Raw genomic sequence first — 18,011 nt, 5'->3', positions numbered from 1 at the left:
CTAGTTAGGGTTCTTAGTTGTATAATTTACAACGTGATGGGGAAAAGAAGGCAAGTGAGTGAAAGAGGCGGGAAAGGTTTTCCTTAGACCTGAGTATTTTATGCTGAGTTTGATGAAGAGTAGATAGTTGTGGGTAAATATGACAGGCAAGGAAGATGAGGTAAGTGTAGTGAACTGCAGGAAACTTAGCAAGGCCTGTTTGTTCAGATTCTCGTCGGAGTCCCTTTGTCTTTGGAGATAAGGATGCTCCTTTCCTCTGGGTATTGGGAGGGCACGTCTCAAGTGTGGATTTATGGTCTATGGGAGAAGGGTGAGGTGGGGGGAGGTCAGAGTGACCTTCCTTCTTCTGCCATTTTCTCAAACTCCTCAGCTTAAGATATTCAATATGCCAAGGTGCCACGTTCATCTGTAGTGTGTCCTGAACCCCATCACAAGCTAACAGAAAGTTTTATGTCCTAGATGGGGTCATTGAAAGAAGCATTGGCGGTAAAGGTCTGTGTGAAGCAGTAGGAGGGTGGAGCCCACACTGAGCCAAGCTTTTTCCCAGAGATGACTTCTGCCCAGGTGCTCGGTGCCTGCTGCAGACCAGAGGGCTCTGGGCCACAGAAGGTATCCCTCAGACGGGGCCCCCGGGAAACCTGTTCCATACCCCTGATACAACATATCCATGTGTGCCTCCGACCCCACACAGCATTCTCGCAGAGGACTAAGGCACAAAACGTGCTTCCATGGCCCAGGTCCAAGGTGCCTGCTGTGGCCAACGGTGATAGGCACCTTTCCTACTTAAGGGCCAGGGCCATTGCCAGCTCGTGAACTAACCTTGACTCTCAGACTTCAGTTGCACAGAGGCAAGAAAGGATAAGGGCAGAGGAAAGAGGAAATGATATATCATAGCTCTTTTCCTGGCTACGTGAGTGCCTCTGAAAAGAGCCTTTGGTGTTGCAGCAGGACGGCCTAGATACTGGGCAGGACACCATCCTGCTCGATGGGCTCGTGCCCTAGCAGCTTGTTGAGCTCCTGGCCGCTGCGGATGGCCAACAGCAGGTGGCGCGCACCTCCCTGCTTTGACAACCAGACTTTGAGTGAAGCGCCGGCCGGTAGCTTTTATACTCGGGGAGCACGCTGCCGCATGCTGCGACCACCAATAGGATAAAGGCGCTCTGCAGCTTCGTAGCCCCACTGGCTCCTCCGCTACCAGCCCTGTGGCTTGTCCAATCAGACGAGCCCTGAAAAGTCGCTTCATTTGCATGCGGCCCGGGAGTCAGGGCGCAGAACGCAGTGTTGTGCTTTGTGCGCTCGTGTATGCGCTTCCTTGCTGACTGTCCTGTCTACGGGGGCCGAGGGCTGCCAGGTTGCCTCTGCCGGCTGGAAGGCAGGGGAATGGGCGTTTTGGCTAGGCCACACTCCTGAGATCCCCATTCACTCTCAGGTTTCCTCCGATGCTGGTGGCCCCTACGGGACAGGGGGAGCGCGAGATGCCCCGCCGGGCTGCGGCCGAGAGTGGCCTTCCAGGAGCCGCAGAAACACCGAACCCACGACAGGCTGGCCTTGGCCAAGAATGTCGCCTTACTGGTGGGCGCCAGACCTCTGGAGGTGGCGGAACGCGTGGATGGCCAGATCTCCGCAGAGGCGCGGTCAGCCCTGAGCTCAGCCTAGCCCCGGGTCAAGGTGCCGGGGAAGCCCCCGCAGACCTGCTCGCTCTCCAGAGGCAGACGAGTGGTGTACGGCAGCCTAAGCGTGAGGATGAAATCTTTACAATTAACGAAGAAAGGAGTCTGTGGCAAAAGCAACCAGGAGAGGTTGCTCGTGCGGAGGAAGAGACACCATTCTCGGTCACTGAACGAAATCAGTGGTTGATCCAAGATGTGGGATTGAGAAATTTTACAAAAGGAGAGTCTTGTACTGACAAATAGGAGACGTGAGGAGTCTTTGTATCTATGACCAATGTGTTCGGTTTTCTGTTGACTTCTTTTCAAATCTGCCTACTCTTTTGTTTTTCACAAGACAACCCGAGCAACCTCTCGTGGCTGCCTTTTCCGCAGACTCCTTTCTTCCTTAATTGTTACCGTGGCCTGTGAAAGTTTAATTCTGACTGACTTACTCGATGATCATTTGTTGTATTGATGACAATGTTTACTGCACATTTTTTTCATTTCTAAATAGTTTTACAAATACTTGAAGACTTGTTTGTCTAGTAGAAGTGGCTCATTAGCACATCCTTCTTCAGGAACGAAGGTTTAATAAAACCCTAGAGTCCAAAAGGTTATCTTTAAAAAAAAAAAAAAAAAGCCTTAAGGATTTTTGTCTCATTTAAATTATCCATCTCCAAATTGACTAAGATTCAATTAGGAAATGAAGCACCTCAACTTTGTACCACCTGACTTGAAGAGGAGTCAGGGTGCCTCTGTGGCACCCACAGAGTGCTTCCCTCTGCCCAGCATGATACCTGTGGGAACCTCACTTTCTGAGTAAGTTCAGCTGTTACCTAGTTTGTGGCATTTCATCCCCTCCCAGGCACCAGCCTTCCCTTGAGAAAACACTAGGTGTGCACTGAGGCCATTTTTGAACACGATGTGAGAACAGTTGACTCCACTCCTCCCACACCCGAGGGAGAATGAAGCACAGAGGTCCAGGGCAGAGGGCTTCGAAGCTGCCATCACTGGAGCTCGGTAAACAAGTAAAAAGAAATGAAGACACTCCAAGGTAGCAGGGCACAGCCTCCGGAAGTCTCAAAATGAGAATCTGGAGGAAGGTCCCCTGAAATTTGAATGAGGTGGATGGCCAGACACCCACTGAGAATGTAAGATTGAACCAGCGTGCTTGCACATTAAAATAAGTATTCTTTGTTCATATATACGGGCCTCCAACTTTTTCCAGCATGCATACCACCTTAATGTTCCCAAACTTCTAGGGCTCCTTTCACACACACCCAGACACCCAGATTTGATAGGGAGCTAGTTACAGAACTAGCTAGCTACTATAGAAACCCCAAAATGACTTGAAGTACCGTGGAATCGAACTTTCTTCCCTAACGTCAAGTCCTGAGTTAGGGTGGTCTCAGGATGACCAAAGAATCTCCCCTTCCCATTTTCCACCCCACAGTGCTGTGTGTCACCTTGGTTCTTTACCTTTTGTTTGTTGCTATTCCCCACTCCAATAGGATTCCCCACTCCAGTAGGAAACTACCCTAATGGGTTCCATTTATCACTTTGAAGCATTCTTCCATGAAGTGTTCTATGTGCACACATTAAGTTTAGGTAAACAGTGCTGTTTTATACTTCACTTTGTTTGCAGCATGGTGCCACAGCTCTGTGCCCTAAGCTCCACTATGTCTCTATGTGCCAAACTCCTCTGTATCTCTGGGCTTCAGCATACTCTATAGCCTCCATCCCCTGTTTGACCTTCCACCTCCCCCGTTGAGGGGCACTGGCGCTCGTCTTCCCCACCCTCAAGACAACGGTGCCGAGGACGCCCGAGTGTGCATCCCCCTGTGGGCCTGGAGAGGACTAAGGAACACCTGTGAGTGGGTCACTGGGTCCAGGGTCATCATGCCCTAAATCTGATGACACCTGGCAGCAGAACCCAGAGCAGCAGTGCACGGGACAAATGGTGGCAGCTTTCCCATCTCCATCAGCCCAACAGTGTGAGTCATTACTTTTATGGACATGTGATTGCTCCAAAAACTAAGGAGTTTGAGCATCTCCTCCTGGGTTTCTGAGCCCTCTGGTTCCTCTTACGCACTTGCTTGTCCACACCTCTGCCGTGTTATTTTACTCCAGTCACTTTTGGCTCTTCACAATTTGCAGGAGCTCCTTGCAGTTTCGGTACGAACCACGTTGGTCTGGGCACTGCAGACATCTTCTACTGCTCCGCCTGTCTGTGCTGACTCTGGCCATGGGACACTTGGTTGAGTAGAGGAGGCATTTTTATAAGCCCAACGATCTCACCTGAGAAAACCATTCCCAACACCAGACAGTCCTCAGCCTGTCAGCTGGTGGCAGAAAAGCAATGGCAGCATTCTCATCAAACCGCTGTGGGTGTAGTTCTTGTGTTCCTTGAACCCCCCTCCCCCATGGCAGGGCAGCGCTAGGGGGACATCCTACCAACAACGGCAAGAGAATGGGCATCATTCCATAGGTCTGCACAGAGCTCAGCCTCAGGACTGGCCATAGCCGTGAGGTCTGCCCCACCCTCCCCAGCAGGTCATACCCTGGGAAAAAGCTACATCTGCATCAAGGACGTCGTCAGCAGAGCAGCTTCCCTGGAGTTCTCCACACCTCTTGGACATGAAAATCAGGTTGGGGCATCCCTGTGCCCATGTCATGATGGCAGAAACAGTTCTACTGCACTGCTCCCCATGCTGGTATCCCCCATATCCACCTTTCTGCTACCTCAGTAACAGGGACCTGGGTCTCCTCCAGGTTCTTGATGCTGCAAACAAGATTCAGTAGCCGTCCCGTGCACATTACCTCATGGAACCATGCTGGCATCCCTTTGGCTCGCCAACCCAGGGCTGGAGTTGCCACGTCACATGGTAGCACACAGTGTACTGTCTAGTCAACTACTGGAAGTGACCTCTGAGCCCTCCCTGATAGAAGGATTTGTGTGCCTGGGGCCATGGGATACATTGGTGTCTGGAAGAGGAACATTATTCCACAGAGAACAAGGGCCCACAATAGAGAGGCCGCTGTGACCAGTCAGCAGGAGCAGAGGGTGGGAGCTGACTTCAGTGAGGAAATGGCAGGGATTGCTTGTACAGCCCAGCAGGCAACACAGAACTTTCACCACTGGACATTCAGAGGAGCTGCTAAGCGAGAAGCCAAATCTTCCTGGAATCAAAGGCCATCCACGCTGGAGACATTCCTGGCCTGCAGGACACAGGCCGGCAGCTCCCTCCTGTGTCCCCACTGCATCTCAAACTGGAGTCAGGGAGGGGGCCAGAGGCACCCCTGATCTGAGGGGTCAGGATTATTTATTAGCGTTACTCGGCCAAGGTCCTACAGCTTGCCAAGAGGATGAACCCATCACTCTCCCATATATAACCAGGCAGCTTTTCCCACCCTCTGCTTGCCATTCTGATGTAGAGAGTATGTGAGAGAAAGGGAGAGACAGCTCATGCGCTGAGAATTCTATCCACATACCATCAGAAAGCAAGCAACTCCATGCTGGTATCAGAACCTCCCATCTCTCCCCAGCACAGGGCACCCAGGGGGGTACCACCTTTCTGGCCTGCACCCCAGCCCTGTCTAGCACATCCGTCTCCAGGCAGCCAACTGAGAGCAGAATGGACAGGCCTCCCAGCAGATCTCTGCAGAGGAGGAAAGCGGGTAGCTGGATCTCCAGCTGTGGGAAACTGGGGCAGCTCCCCAATTTCACTCAGCAGAAGCAGGAGGTGGAGGGCTCATCAGGGAGAAGTCCAACCCACAGACCCCCAACATGGGGCAGTGCAGACACAGTGCCTCCTCAGAGACCAGCCAGGGCATGGAGAGAAGACAGATGGGAGGAGGGATGCCAAGCAAACTGGTTGAAGCGAGCCCTCTTTAGTGGGCTCTGTAAGCGCCGGCTACCAGCCAGGCGGGCCGCCCCCAAGCTCACAGAAACACAAGAGGCCAGCAGCATCAAAGCCCAGTGACTTCCAAGTCTGAAAGGCTTCGTCCAGAAACAGGCCATCGATCATAAAGCTGCACTTTGGGGAACAACTCACAGCCCCAACCACCGTCCTTAACGCCTGTCTGTGTCAATTCTTGGACCCCTTGACCTTGTCACTTTGCGCTGCAGTTTTGTCTTTTGGAGGAATCTACACAATGACACTACTACTAAGAGGTTTTGCTAAATTCGTCCAGCAGAGGAAATATGAAGGGAAGCCAGAGGTACAGGGAAATGAAACACCAAGGTGAAGCCTGGGGATGGCCTGAGCCTGAGATTGCTCCTCCTACCCCAGGAAAAACTCCTGGGTCAGTGAGGGACAGGCAGGCACACAGGGCAGATAGAGGGTGATGCTAAGGCAGGTTCCTGGGAAACCACTGGCATCCAAGGGATGGAAGATGGAGAAGAGAAATGAGAGCCGGCTGAGTAGACACCCTCGGAGACAGAGCAGGGACAGAGCCTGGAGGATATGGCCAGCAAGTCTGCACTGCCCCTGACACACAGACTCCATGAGGACCTCAAGGTTCTCACGTTTCTGCGGATAGACCTCAAGCTGTAGGTGTAGGTTTGTGCAACATACGCTGTTGGAAGACCGCAAGCAGAGGTGACAGGTCTGATCTGCCCGCCCTCCTCACCCAGGCACCCTGAACATTCCTTTCCCTTGACACTCACCCCAAATTCAACCTTAACTGCTATGCCCAATGCATGGGTGGGGGTCTGTGGGCCTGGGTGTGCATGTCCGGTGGAGCAGCCCCGTTACAGGCTGCATTTAAATGGGGCAGGTGTCAGGTCTGGACAGCCCAGGCCTCCTGGAGATGACGACCGCAGCTCATGGAGACCCCGGCAAATCTGACGAGACTTGGGGCAGCGCAAAGAACTTTATGGAGTTGGGATACACTTAGGTTAACTTACCCCAATACAGATCTCTATAATGAAATGTTTATAGCCTAGAAACATGAACACCTAGAGGAAAAGGGAACACAAACACTCTTCTGAGGAGCACTGTCTTCAGCAACTCAAGGTGGGCACTTAGAGTTCGCAGCCCACATCTACACCTAGGAGAAGACACTCAGGGTTGGGGTGTCTTGAAGGATGACAGGGGGGTCCAGAAGGAGGCGGATGGAGGAGCTGCTTCAGGCCAGGGATGGAACGAGCTTCCTCTGCCCGGTGCCTGGGCAAGCAGCACATCACTGCATGGGAAGAGAGGGAAGGAGTGAGTTAGGTTCTATCCTGGAAGCCAGGTGACTGGAGAACGCAGCCCCACCAGACCCACACGTCTCCTCACCCACAATCACCACCCACTTGGAGCTGATTAACCAGTATTGCCAGAAGTGAAATGACACCTCTCAGCTCAGAGGAGGGAAGACAGAGGCTGCTGGCTCCTGGCTCCTGGCTCAGACTCAGGGTTGCAAAGAGCCCAGAATCTCCAGGTTTAGGCAAAGCCTCAGGGCACAGTGTAAAGGAGGACGTTCAGGATGAGGGCATGGCAACCACCATCCTCGCCAGGATCCCTGCCTCTCCTGACCTCACAGCCAGCTCCTACCTGTAGAGCCCCAGGACACGGCAGGGGCCCAGTGCTTCAATATTGGGATGCAAGTCCCCCCTCTCTGCATATGTTCCTTCCCACATGGAAGCTGGAGAGTCTCCTGGATTACTCATTCCTGAAATTCAGCCCCAAATGGAAGCCAGGCAGCGGTCTTAAGGCTTCTCTCTTGGTAAGCTACCACCTTGCTAATTCTTGAATCTGTGCCCCCTCTGCACTCCCCTGGCCACCAGGACAGGGTGCCCACCTGGAGCAGCATACTGAGGCCCAGGTTGCGGTGCCTCCTCTCCAGCTCCGACACAGCCTGCAGCAGGGACCTGAACCTCTCCGCTGGGTCCTCATCCTCGTCGTCCAGGGACCCTTCCTCTTTCTCTGCTTCCTGCAGGAAGCGCCCCTCCTCCTCGGCAAAGAAGGCCCGAAGCTTCTTGTAGTCCGTCAGGGCCTTCTTCCTCCGGTCCATCACATGTCCCTACAGGATGGGTGGGTGGCAGGGAGGGATACCCGTGTCCTCGGGCTACCCCGAGAGCCCCCACCCCACCACCGACCACCTCAGGGGAGGAGAGTCCCCTGACCGTCTGACTGTACAGTGCTCAGCTGTGGTCCAAGGCCCTGGCAAATAGGGTCCGGGTACACAGCCACGTTTCCTTGTTCACATGGACTCCAACCCCACCCCACTTGCCTTCCACACAGCAGCGGCGGACTCAGCCTGGCCATGCAGGTCCCGAGCATCGTTCAGATCTTTCCTCATGATCTCCACAGATCCCTTGTTTTCCTGGAAAGAGATGTTGGTTATGGGGTGTGTGGCCACTTCTGAAGGTCTGGGGCCCACCTAAGCCCAGTCCAGAGGGACATTGCACCACCAGAATCCCCTGTCCGACGGTCCAGAGGCCTCAGTTCATGGTCTTGGCCCACCAGACACCTCAAAACCCTGCAGGTGCCAGAGATGGGGGTCTTAGTGACCCACTATGCTCTCTCCAGTCTGAGAGAAATATTTGTGCTAAGAATCCAACAGGGTAACTGTACACAAGACCATCCATTGGGGTCCCTAGTGTTACTCTCCCCAGCGCAGGGATGGAGGGTGGTCTCTTTGGGGTGAGGATGGCCACACCCAGGGCCTGCCCAGCTCCATGCACTGACTGGATAGGTGGGGTCCTTCACCAGGAGGAGAGACCAACTCCAGTCCCCTGGCCACATGCTCTAGCCCCAAGGAAGCTCCTGGATGCTACACTCCACTGTTTACCCAGGAGACCCCAGGACCCAACCCCTGACACATGTACCCTCAAACGTGCTACTCTCTCCCCTCTGGTGGGCAGGGACCACACTGTTTCCACTCCCGGGGCCTGGCTGTCTTTATTCTCTAAGAAATAAAATTGAGCCCCACACACACATCCCGAGACACCAGCTGTGACCAGACTCTCCGATGGCGGGTTCCGACCCAGAATCCAGTGCCACATGTAACGGCTGAAAGCACAGTGGAAAAGGTTCCAGAACAAAGTAGGTTAAGGGACTCGGGAGAAGACGGAATTGGAGCGGGGTGCACAGGACCCCAGAGGGGCCGATAGCCTCAAGTCCCGACCCCTATGAAGGGACTTTGCTCGTTGGGGCAGGGCTACCATAGCGTGACGTCATGCCAGCGGCAGGGCAGTAACACAAAAGGGGCAAGGCATGGGGGCGGGGCCCCAGCAGGACTGTCTGCCCATGGGGGGTGGGGCAGGGCAGTACAACACTGAGAAGGCGGCAGGGGCATCCTGGGGGGAAGCGGGGGACGACGGGGAGAAAGGGCACTGTCCAGGGCTGGGGAAAGGGGGACTGGATACCTTCCGAAGGTAGGGGAGTGGAGAGGGAGCAACCTCTGGGGGTAGGGAATGGGGGAACAAGGCACCGTTCAGGGATGGGAGAAAGGGTACTGGGCACCGTACAGAGAAAGCAAAAGGGACAGGGCAACAACTGGGGTATGGTGGGGGGGGGGGGGGCGGCGGTCAGAGCTCCGTCCAAAAGATGGAGATTGGGGACTAGGGCGCCAACCGGATAATACGAAGGGGGAACAGGGCGCAGTCTGGGGATGGGAAGGGGGTCAGGGCACCCTCCGGGGAAGGGCAGCGCATGGGACGCCGCCCGCGCGCACCTTGCCGCGCAGCGCCTTCCTCCAGCGGGGCTCCCACTCGGGCGGCTCGGGCCCCGCGGCCATGCGGCAAGCGGCGCACAGCGGGCCCCCGTCGGCTCGGCACAGCAGCTGCAGCGCCGCCTCAGAGGCCGGGCCGTCGCGCGCGGGTGCCGCGGCAGCCTCCTCGAGCGCCAGCAGGCGGCGGCTGAGCGGCGGGCGGCCGGGCTCCACAGCGCGCTGCCAGCAGTCGTCGGCGCACTCGGGGCACGGGAAGGGCCCGTCCTCCTCCGCCCAGAATCGCACCACGCACGCCCGGCAGAAGCGATGGCCGCAGTCGGCGCGCACCGGCTCGCGGGGCGCGCGCTGGCACAGGGCGCAGGCGGCCTCGGCTGGGCCCGCGGGAAGCGCCAGGGCGGCGGCGGCGGGGCCCTCGAGGAGGGCGCAGACAGGGACGCAGACCGGGGAGCACAGGTGGCTGGGCTGGCGAGGCCGGAGACACGGGGGAATGCCGGGGACCGGGACGCAGGAAAAGCGCGGCCGGAGAGCCGAGGACGCTGATGCGCGGACAAGGATGGAAAGCAGGGACGAAGGACAAGAATGGCGACTGGGATGGCTGGGCGCCCGGCGCAAGGTCCTGGCAGGGGTGTGCTCCACCACGCAGGGTCCTGGCAGCGCTGTGCTCCACGCAAGGTCCTGGCAGCGGTCTACTCCAGCCTCCCGGGTCCTGACAGGCTGCTACACTCCGCCTGGGTCCTGGCAGCGGTGTACACTCCACTCCCTCCCAGCTAACAGTGGCGCGCTTCAGTCTCCCCCCGCGGGCCGACCCATGTCCTTGCACGCTGAAATCTTACAGGGATTGTCACTTCTCCCATAAATGACTCGTGTGAGAAAGGGAAACAGTTTTATTTGAAAAGTCCATTTTAAACATCTTTTTGTAAGCTGCTAGGACCTGAGCTTCAAGCACCTCCTCCGGGGCGCAACGCCCACGCGGGGTGGGGACTGGGCTGGAATACGGCCTGCGTGGGACCCCTCGTGTGCACCATCCCACGTGAAATCGTTCTGCATGCACCGAACCGCGTGGGCCTTCCCCGCGTGCGTAGGTCCGGCGTGGACTCTCAGAGGAACACGTCCTGTGAGGGCCACCCCACGTGGGTGGCCAACGTCCGACCTGGAGCCCAGGCTTTAGGTCCCCAGTTCGCCCCTGAGCCTCAGGCACGGGGAATCCAGCGGCGAGGAAACTCATTGATTTAGAGTGAAGACTTGTGATAAGACCCAGGGCTACCAGTCACCAGGCCCATACCAGGAAATTCGTTAGCATTTCTTTAGAAAAGACAAACAAAAAAGGTTTAGGGAAGGAGCGGTCTGGTGGTTTGTTTTTGTTTTTGTTGTTTTAAACAACCAAGCACGTGGTTTAAAAAAAGATGCAATTTTTAATTTTTTAAAAGTGAATCTGTTATTCCGCATAAGTGCAAAATCTTCCTAGGTATTGCTCTTTGGTTTTGTGGGGGGGTTTTTGTTTTTTTTTAAATCTGATGTTGATTTAACAAAAAACACGTAAAAGTTAAGTTTTATTCAGGGACCTTACTGAGGCCTGTAGCCAGGAAATAGCTGTTGACTGAAGAAAATGCACAACCTAAACGTTGAGAGTTACATTTTATTTGGCAGACTTGCTAAGGACCTAAGCCAGGAAGAGAGCCTCTCAGGAGCCAGGTATATAGGAGTTTTGGCAACAAAAACCAGGTTTGGAACAACAAAAGGTTACTGTTAAAGAAAATCAGACATCTTAATGAATTTAGTGTTTTTTTTAATGTATGGGAAGATGCAATAGTCTGGGCTTATTGGAATCATTCCTTTGATAGGGACCTTAACTATCTAGGGCCAGTACCCTGTTTTTCTCCTTTCTGAATCCCCTCAGGGTGCACAGTTGGGGTGGCTGTGGTGCCACAACATCCTTTGTTTACTGATAAGGCAAGCTGGTTGTCTTTATCCACACAGCCTCTCCTTACCTCTGAAGGGACTGGTCCAAAGAGGTAGTGGAGGAGCCAGTATATATAAGAATTGTTTTGGCTGGGAAATACTTGTAGTCAAGCATACATAAAAGATTACTGCTAATCACAAAGAACAGATATCTCAAGTTACTGATTTTAGTGTTTTTCTATCTATGGGAAGATGCAAGAATATGGGGTCATTGAAATTATTCCTTAGATATGCATTTTAACTGTCTGGGGGCCTGGTAAATCCAAAGTGCAGAATGTTTCATCATTCTTTCCCCCATCTTGAATTCCCCTCAGGGCACACTGTCAGTGGGCACCTGTAGTGGGTTGCAACTTACCTCTTTCTATAACAGGGTGATGAGTGACACTCTTTATTCTCTTTGTTTACATTGGCATAGACTTGAAAATGCACTAAATGGGCAGTCGGAAGTGTGACTGGCAAACTGAGGTTAGTTCTGTGGAGCAATGGTTAGAAGGAGAAAAGCACTTCAGGCCGAGCCTAGTTGATTTGTTGGGTAGACTAGGAACACAGTGGAGAGAAAAGTGGGGGGAAAAAAAAAATCAATGAGCAAAGGCCATGATAATCCAGTGAGTGTGAAAAATAAGCAGGCACAACCATTAAAGGCAAATAACCAAACTAGGAAAATGTCAGCCACAAATATACAAAGAATTCATAAAATTTGGAACAGAAAAGTACAACGGAAAAATACCCCCTGCCCCCATGGAATTTGTCAGCGCACAGAGAAAACGCAAATGCTGAATAGACATGAGAAAAAATATACAATCTAACCAGTTACCAAGAAAGAGAAACATAAAGTGAGACTTTTTTTTCACTATTAAGTTGGCAGACCCTGTTACTAAACCAAACTTGGGTCCACTTATCCATGTCGTAGCAAAGCCAATCAGTCTACTGACACTGAGTTGTGGTGAAGGAAAGTATGCAGGGTGCCAGGCAAGGAGAATGGGCAGCTCATGCTCAAAAAGCCTAAACTCCCCAATGGATTTTAGGGAAAGGTTTTTAAAGGCAGCATTTGGGGTAAGCAGCTGGTGGACTTTCTTCTGGCTGGCTGGTGATGAGGTAACAAGGTGATGTTTCAGGAATCCTAAACATCTGGTTCCAACACTGGTTCCAACCAGTCTTGGGTCTACCTGCTTGTCAGCATGTAGTCACCATCCTCCACCTGAGTGGGGGTCTTAGTTTCTGCAGAACAACTCAAGGATTTGCATCAGATTATTATTATGTCCCTTGAGGAGGAAATAGGACTCTGTTTTATTGCTGAACTATTTTTCAAGCTCTCTTGCTTAATGCTTTTCCTTTGTTTCTGCATTCCATCACTTCCCTAATTAGAGCCTGAGTCTGCTCCTCCAAACTCAGGGAAGGCCTGGGACACTAATGCCTTTTTCTACAAACAAGAAATGGGGGATATGGAGGGGCTTTTGTACCTGGGAGGTCCCTCCTGCTGGGTTTCAACCAAAAAAACCCTGATTTTGCAGATATTGCTTCTGGGAGACAATGTAGCAGTATGTGTTAAGGATCTTCAGATTTTTCATAACCTTTGGAATTCCTTTTCTCAAAATATGTTCTATAAAAATAACCCAAAGTGGAAATAAATCATCATTTGGTTTGGCTTGGAGAAATGTTTGTCATATCACTATTTGGGAGGGGGGGAAGCTTAAAGTCCAATAATAGGGGAATGACTCAGCAAATTATAGTAGCCATCAATTTGAAGATGTGTGCATGAAAGATTTTTGGAAATGAGGAACGGCAAATATTGTTAGAACCCATCCATGACCTGCTCCCAACTCCAATGTGTGGATTTTTCCCCACACCAGGCAATTCTCTGTGTTTACAATTTAACTTAATTTTGACACTTCTGGAGATAGCATCAAACCCCACAGGTTAAGGGCTCAGTGCTACAAGACTGCCCCCCTGCAACTTCAGTTGCCAATCACAAATCCAAGCATCACCTGTGATACTATAGTATCACAAATGTCTATAGACCAGAGGGTCTCATCACGGTATCACACTATCCTTCATTAAGACCAGCAGAATCAAAATTGTGTTGTGCAGAATTCCCATTCTCCAAGACAGACTCAAACTGGCATTTTCCCTCCAGCTTCCTTTGTACCCTACAGATGAGAGACAAGGAATGGGAGAAGAGAGGGCAAAGAAGAGATGTACATTCTCTCCCTCATCTGCTTCTTGAACCATCCAGAGAACTGAAGACTCCCACTTTCAGGTCGGAGGCAGAATAAGAGTGGGTGATGGTCTGAATTATTGCTCAGAATAACATTTCATAAATACCACTGATACAGTAGGACACTTGGCAGGCTCTGAGCATCTTGATGCTGACATCAAAGACATCAAAAAACTAAATAAGGGACTTCCCTGGTGGCGAAGTGGTTAAGAATCCACCTGCCAATGCAGCGGACATGGGTTTAATCCCTGGTCCGGGAAGATCCCACATGTCACGGAGCAACTAAGGCTGTGCACCACAACTACTGGGCCTGTGCACTAGAGCCCACGAGCCCCTACCAAGCCCCTGTGCCACAACTACTGAAGCCCACGCGCCTAGAGCCCATGCTCTGCAATGAAGAGTAGCCCCCCCTTGCTGCAACTAGAGAAAGCCTGCGTGCGGCAACGAAGACCCAACGCAGCCGAAAATAAATAAATTAATAAGTAAATAAATTAATTAAAAAAACAAAAAAACCCAAAGCTTTATTTAAAAAAAAAAAAAAACTAAATAAGAGAATGCCTCACCATGAAAGGGCAGAATTCCCAGTTTTGCTGATTCTGAACCATATTCCATATTTCTCAATATTGTATTTTAAATAGATTAGTATAAAGTTTTGAGATTAAATTAGTAATAATGAAAAAATCTGAATATTTTCTACAAGTGTGACAAAGTAGTTCTTTTTTTTTAAGGTAACAAAAAAATAGACCACTAGAAGAGAATTAAAGGATTCTAAGGGTAGCAGAATATACCACCCCAAAATGTGTCACTTTGGCATAAAGATTATTTTGAGCTGGAGGCAAATGAGGATCAACAGTTGCAGAAAGATGCCTTCCCAGAGTTTCCTTAACTGACTAAAAGCAGAAACTTCTGAAAAATGAAAACTGCCATAAATGCCCTCTCTGGGGAAGTCTCCTGGCTGTGAAGATGATGGAAAGTCAGGGCCAAGATGGACCTGCACTAATGACACTTGTCTTCCATTGGTTTCCCCCCAAATATTTACCTTCCCATAGCTTGACACCCCTGGAAGCCTAAAACACTTTTCCTTTCTCTTGTCACTTCTCTACAGATTTATTTGTTAAGATGTTATATAAGCCCAAGTTCTAACCATCCCTTTGAGTTACTCATCACTGAGATTTCTCCCGTGTGACGTGCACCACATGCATTAATAAACTATTTTTCTCTTGTTGATCTGATGAGTTTTTTTTTTTGTCAGTCTAATTTATGGGGCCTCAGCCAATGAAACTAAGATGAGAAGAGAGAAAAGTTTTTCTCTTAAGTTTTCATTACAGGAAGTCGTAATCGCACATCAACCTAATGATTTGATGTGTGTTTTATTGCATTTCGAGTTGCCCTATTTTAAGTTCTGTTTTCACAAACCAAACAAAAGGGGATGGTAAAGAGATCTTCAACTACGTGTGTAGGAGAAATGATTGAAGAGCTGAGGGTGTTGAGATTAAGAAGATAGAACTCTGTGGAAATTTCATGTCCGGCATGTGGAAAACGAATAGAAAGCAATTCTTATTTCTCAGAAAAGACAGAAATAGGACTAAGAAATACAACTTACTAGGAAGCAAATTTGAAGTCGTTATGGTTATGATATTGTGATGTATAATAAGAAATATATATTTGGCCTTCCTCCCTATTCCTAGCACAGAGCTCCTAAAACCCTGGGAATTTCCTAAGTGATGAGAATCATAAAGTTGTCTTGATTTTCTAAACGAACCTCTGTCAGTGACATCAGGGTTTGTGTTAATGAGGTAACGTTTGGAAAGTTCTTGAGGATGGGAGCAGGTTGCCAGGGGAACCAATCTAGTAAGAGAGGGTTGGAAGTTTTAGTCCCACCTTCCATAAAAACCCAGAAGGATGGGGTTTGGAGAGCTTCCAGGTCGATGAACACCTGGAGATTTGGAGAGAGTGGCATGCCCAGAGAGGGCATGGAAGCTCTGTGCCCTTTCCCCATACCTTACCCTGTGCATCTCTTCTACCTGGCTGTTCCCCAGTTATATCCTTTTATGATAAACTGGTGATTTGTAAGTAACATGTTTCTCAGAGTTCTGTGAACTGCTCTAGCAAAGTAATCAAACCCAAGGAGGAAGTCAAGGAAACCTCTGATCTACAGTGGGGTCAGTCAGAAGCACAGGTGACAACCTGAACTTTCTATTGGAGTCTGAACTGGGGACAGGCTTGTAGAACTGAACCCTTAACCTGTGAGACTTGATGCTATCTCCAGTTAGGTAGTGACAGAATTGAGTTAACTGCCTGTGAGAAAAACACAAACATCAGAATTGGTGTCAGATTTGGAATGATATTCCTCCAAATTTTCCATGTTCTAATGAAAACAAAAAAAAAAGAATCACGGAGTGTTAAAGCTGAGATTGGTGTTCCGGATGGTTCAGTCCATTCCATGTCTGACATAAAGAGGCTGAAAGCCACACACGTCAGGTTGGTACCTCCACAAAACTACCAGACTGCCTTAAATAAGGACTCTTTCATATTTTCATTTGTATTTTTCTGCTTCAAAGAAAATTATTGTCTCATTTTAGAACTGAAGAGGGAAAAAAATCAGGGTGGGGTATTTGTTGGTTTCCAACAAATTAAACGTATTGAAAGAAAAAAGGTGAGTGGCAAATATAAATTGCAAGTATGGTATTATCTGTGAGAATAATTTTCCAGACTTTTCTAGGTTTTCATAATAATATGCTTGAAAACTTGTTTCTAAACCTGTATTTATTCCTGATACATTTAAAGCTGTATCCACTCTTAAGTACAGCTAAGCTCTATCACATATATTCTTTTAGGTGGTATTTCTTTTTATTAGGATCTAAATATTTTTAATTCCCCATATGATCTCTTTTTTAACCCAAATATTATCTAGCTATACATTATTTAGTTTCCAAATATACAGAATTTGTAACTACAATTTGCTTAGTAATTTATAGTTTACTACACTACAGATGTAGAACACGACAGTTTGGAATTTAATGAGCTCTCCTCTTATGACTGAATGGATGGGTTATTTTTGCAAATGGTGCCTGTGTGCTCAAAAGGAAAGTGGGTCCTCTGCTTACTGGTTATAGTTCCAACATCTTGACGTTATTAATTGTATTATTGAGCTCTTCAATAGCACTGCTCAGTGGGCTTCCCTGATGGTGCAGTGGTTAAAAATCCACCTGCCAATGCAGGGGACACGGGTTCGAGCCCTGGTCCAGGAAGATCCCACATACTGCAGAGCAACTAGACCCATACGCCACAACTACTGAGCCCGCGCTCTAGAGCCTGTGAGCCACAACTACTGAGCCCGCGTGCCTAGAGCCCATGCTCTGCAACAAGAGAAGCCACCGCAATGAGAAGCCCATGCATCTCAACGAAGATCAGGCCCCGCCTGCCGCAACTACAGAAAGCCCGCATGCAGCAAAGAATACGCAACACAGCCAAAAAATAAATAAATTAATTAATTTTAAAAAATATATCACTGCTTAGTTTGTATTTGATTTCTCAGTGTCTGTGTGTGATAGGTGTTCAAAATCTGTGACAATGGTGATCTACCCATTTCCACAAGGATTGCAATTAGCTGGTATTTTGAAGTGATATGAAGTGCGTTTATGCTTAAGATGATTATGTTGACTTGATCTAGTGTTCACTGTATCAGAATGTAACGTCCATCTTTGTCATTTATGATCATTTTTACCTCAAATTATACTTTTTTTAGATCCTGAGATATAAACATGATAGAAAATGAGAAATATCAGAAATCCCTAGAAATCATTTATATTGAAATTACTACATCGAAATGCGTGGGACCCAAATAAGCCGTACTTAAAGGAAATGTTTCTTTAAACTCATTTATGGGGATGGAGGCTGGGGAGAGGAACTAACCATTTGTTATGGATTGAATTGGGTCCAGCAAAAATATGAAAAGAAGTGTTGAAGTCTGTTAACCTGAAACAAATAGACTGTTAGTGTTTCTCCAGCAAAGATGGGTTTATTCGGGATCAGCAGAGAATTGCAACTTGGGGTCTGCAACCATGGTGAGCCTCATGCAAATCCCCACATGGCAAGGGAAGGAGAACACTTTTATAGAGAGGAAAAGAAAGTTGGGAGGGCCACAGTAAACAAAGAGTCCTTGTCTTCATTGGCTGAGTCCTTGTCAGAAGAGAGGAGCATTCTTTCTTCTTCCTGTTGGGCTCTGCTGTCATTGCAGCACATGAGAGCTCCCTCTTCTGGTCTCCAAACTCTATTTAGGAAACCCAGCAGGACTCTGCGGGGCCTTCCCAGAGAGAGACACCAGCTGACCCCTGTGTCCCCTGCCTCTTGTTTGTAAAAAAGCTTTAGCCTCCTAGGCCTCCCCCGAGTTTCAAAGAACTAATTTAATCAGAGAAATGAGAAAATGCAGAAACAGAGGAAAACAGTTAAGCAAGACAAAATAATAGTTTAGCCATAAAACAAAGTCAAGAACCTTTAGTTCCTCCCCAAGTCCAGGTTGTCAC

At 49.5% G+C, this 18,011-nt stretch overlaps 1 protein-coding gene across 1 annotated transcript; it reads right to left on the bottom strand.

Moving 5' to 3' along the window:
- Nucleotides 1-6,505: 6,505 nt before the first annotated feature.
- RNF187 (ring finger protein 187) lies at nucleotides 6,506-12,173 on the bottom strand (the record flags this gene model as incomplete). Its single annotated transcript, XM_082454011.1, has 5 exons — nucleotides 6,506-6,836; nucleotides 7,437-7,658; nucleotides 7,869-7,961; nucleotides 9,315-10,028; nucleotides 12,156-12,173. The coding sequence occupies 5 exons, from the start codon at nucleotides 12,171-12,173 to the stop codon at nucleotides 6,834-6,836; spliced, it is 1,050 nt and encodes a 349-aa protein (XP_082310137.1). The 3' UTR covers nucleotides 6,506-6,833.
- Between the last annotated feature and the right edge of the window lie 5,838 nt (nucleotides 12,174-18,011).

The sequence above is a fragment of the Balaenoptera physalus genome (assembly GCF_965194825.1).
Source record: "Balaenoptera physalus genome assembly, chromosome: 3".
In the NCBI taxonomy this organism is placed as follows: Eukaryota; Metazoa; Chordata; class Mammalia; order Artiodactyla; family Balaenopteridae; genus Balaenoptera; species Balaenoptera physalus.
This window is presented reverse-complemented; position numbering and strand designations above follow the sequence as displayed.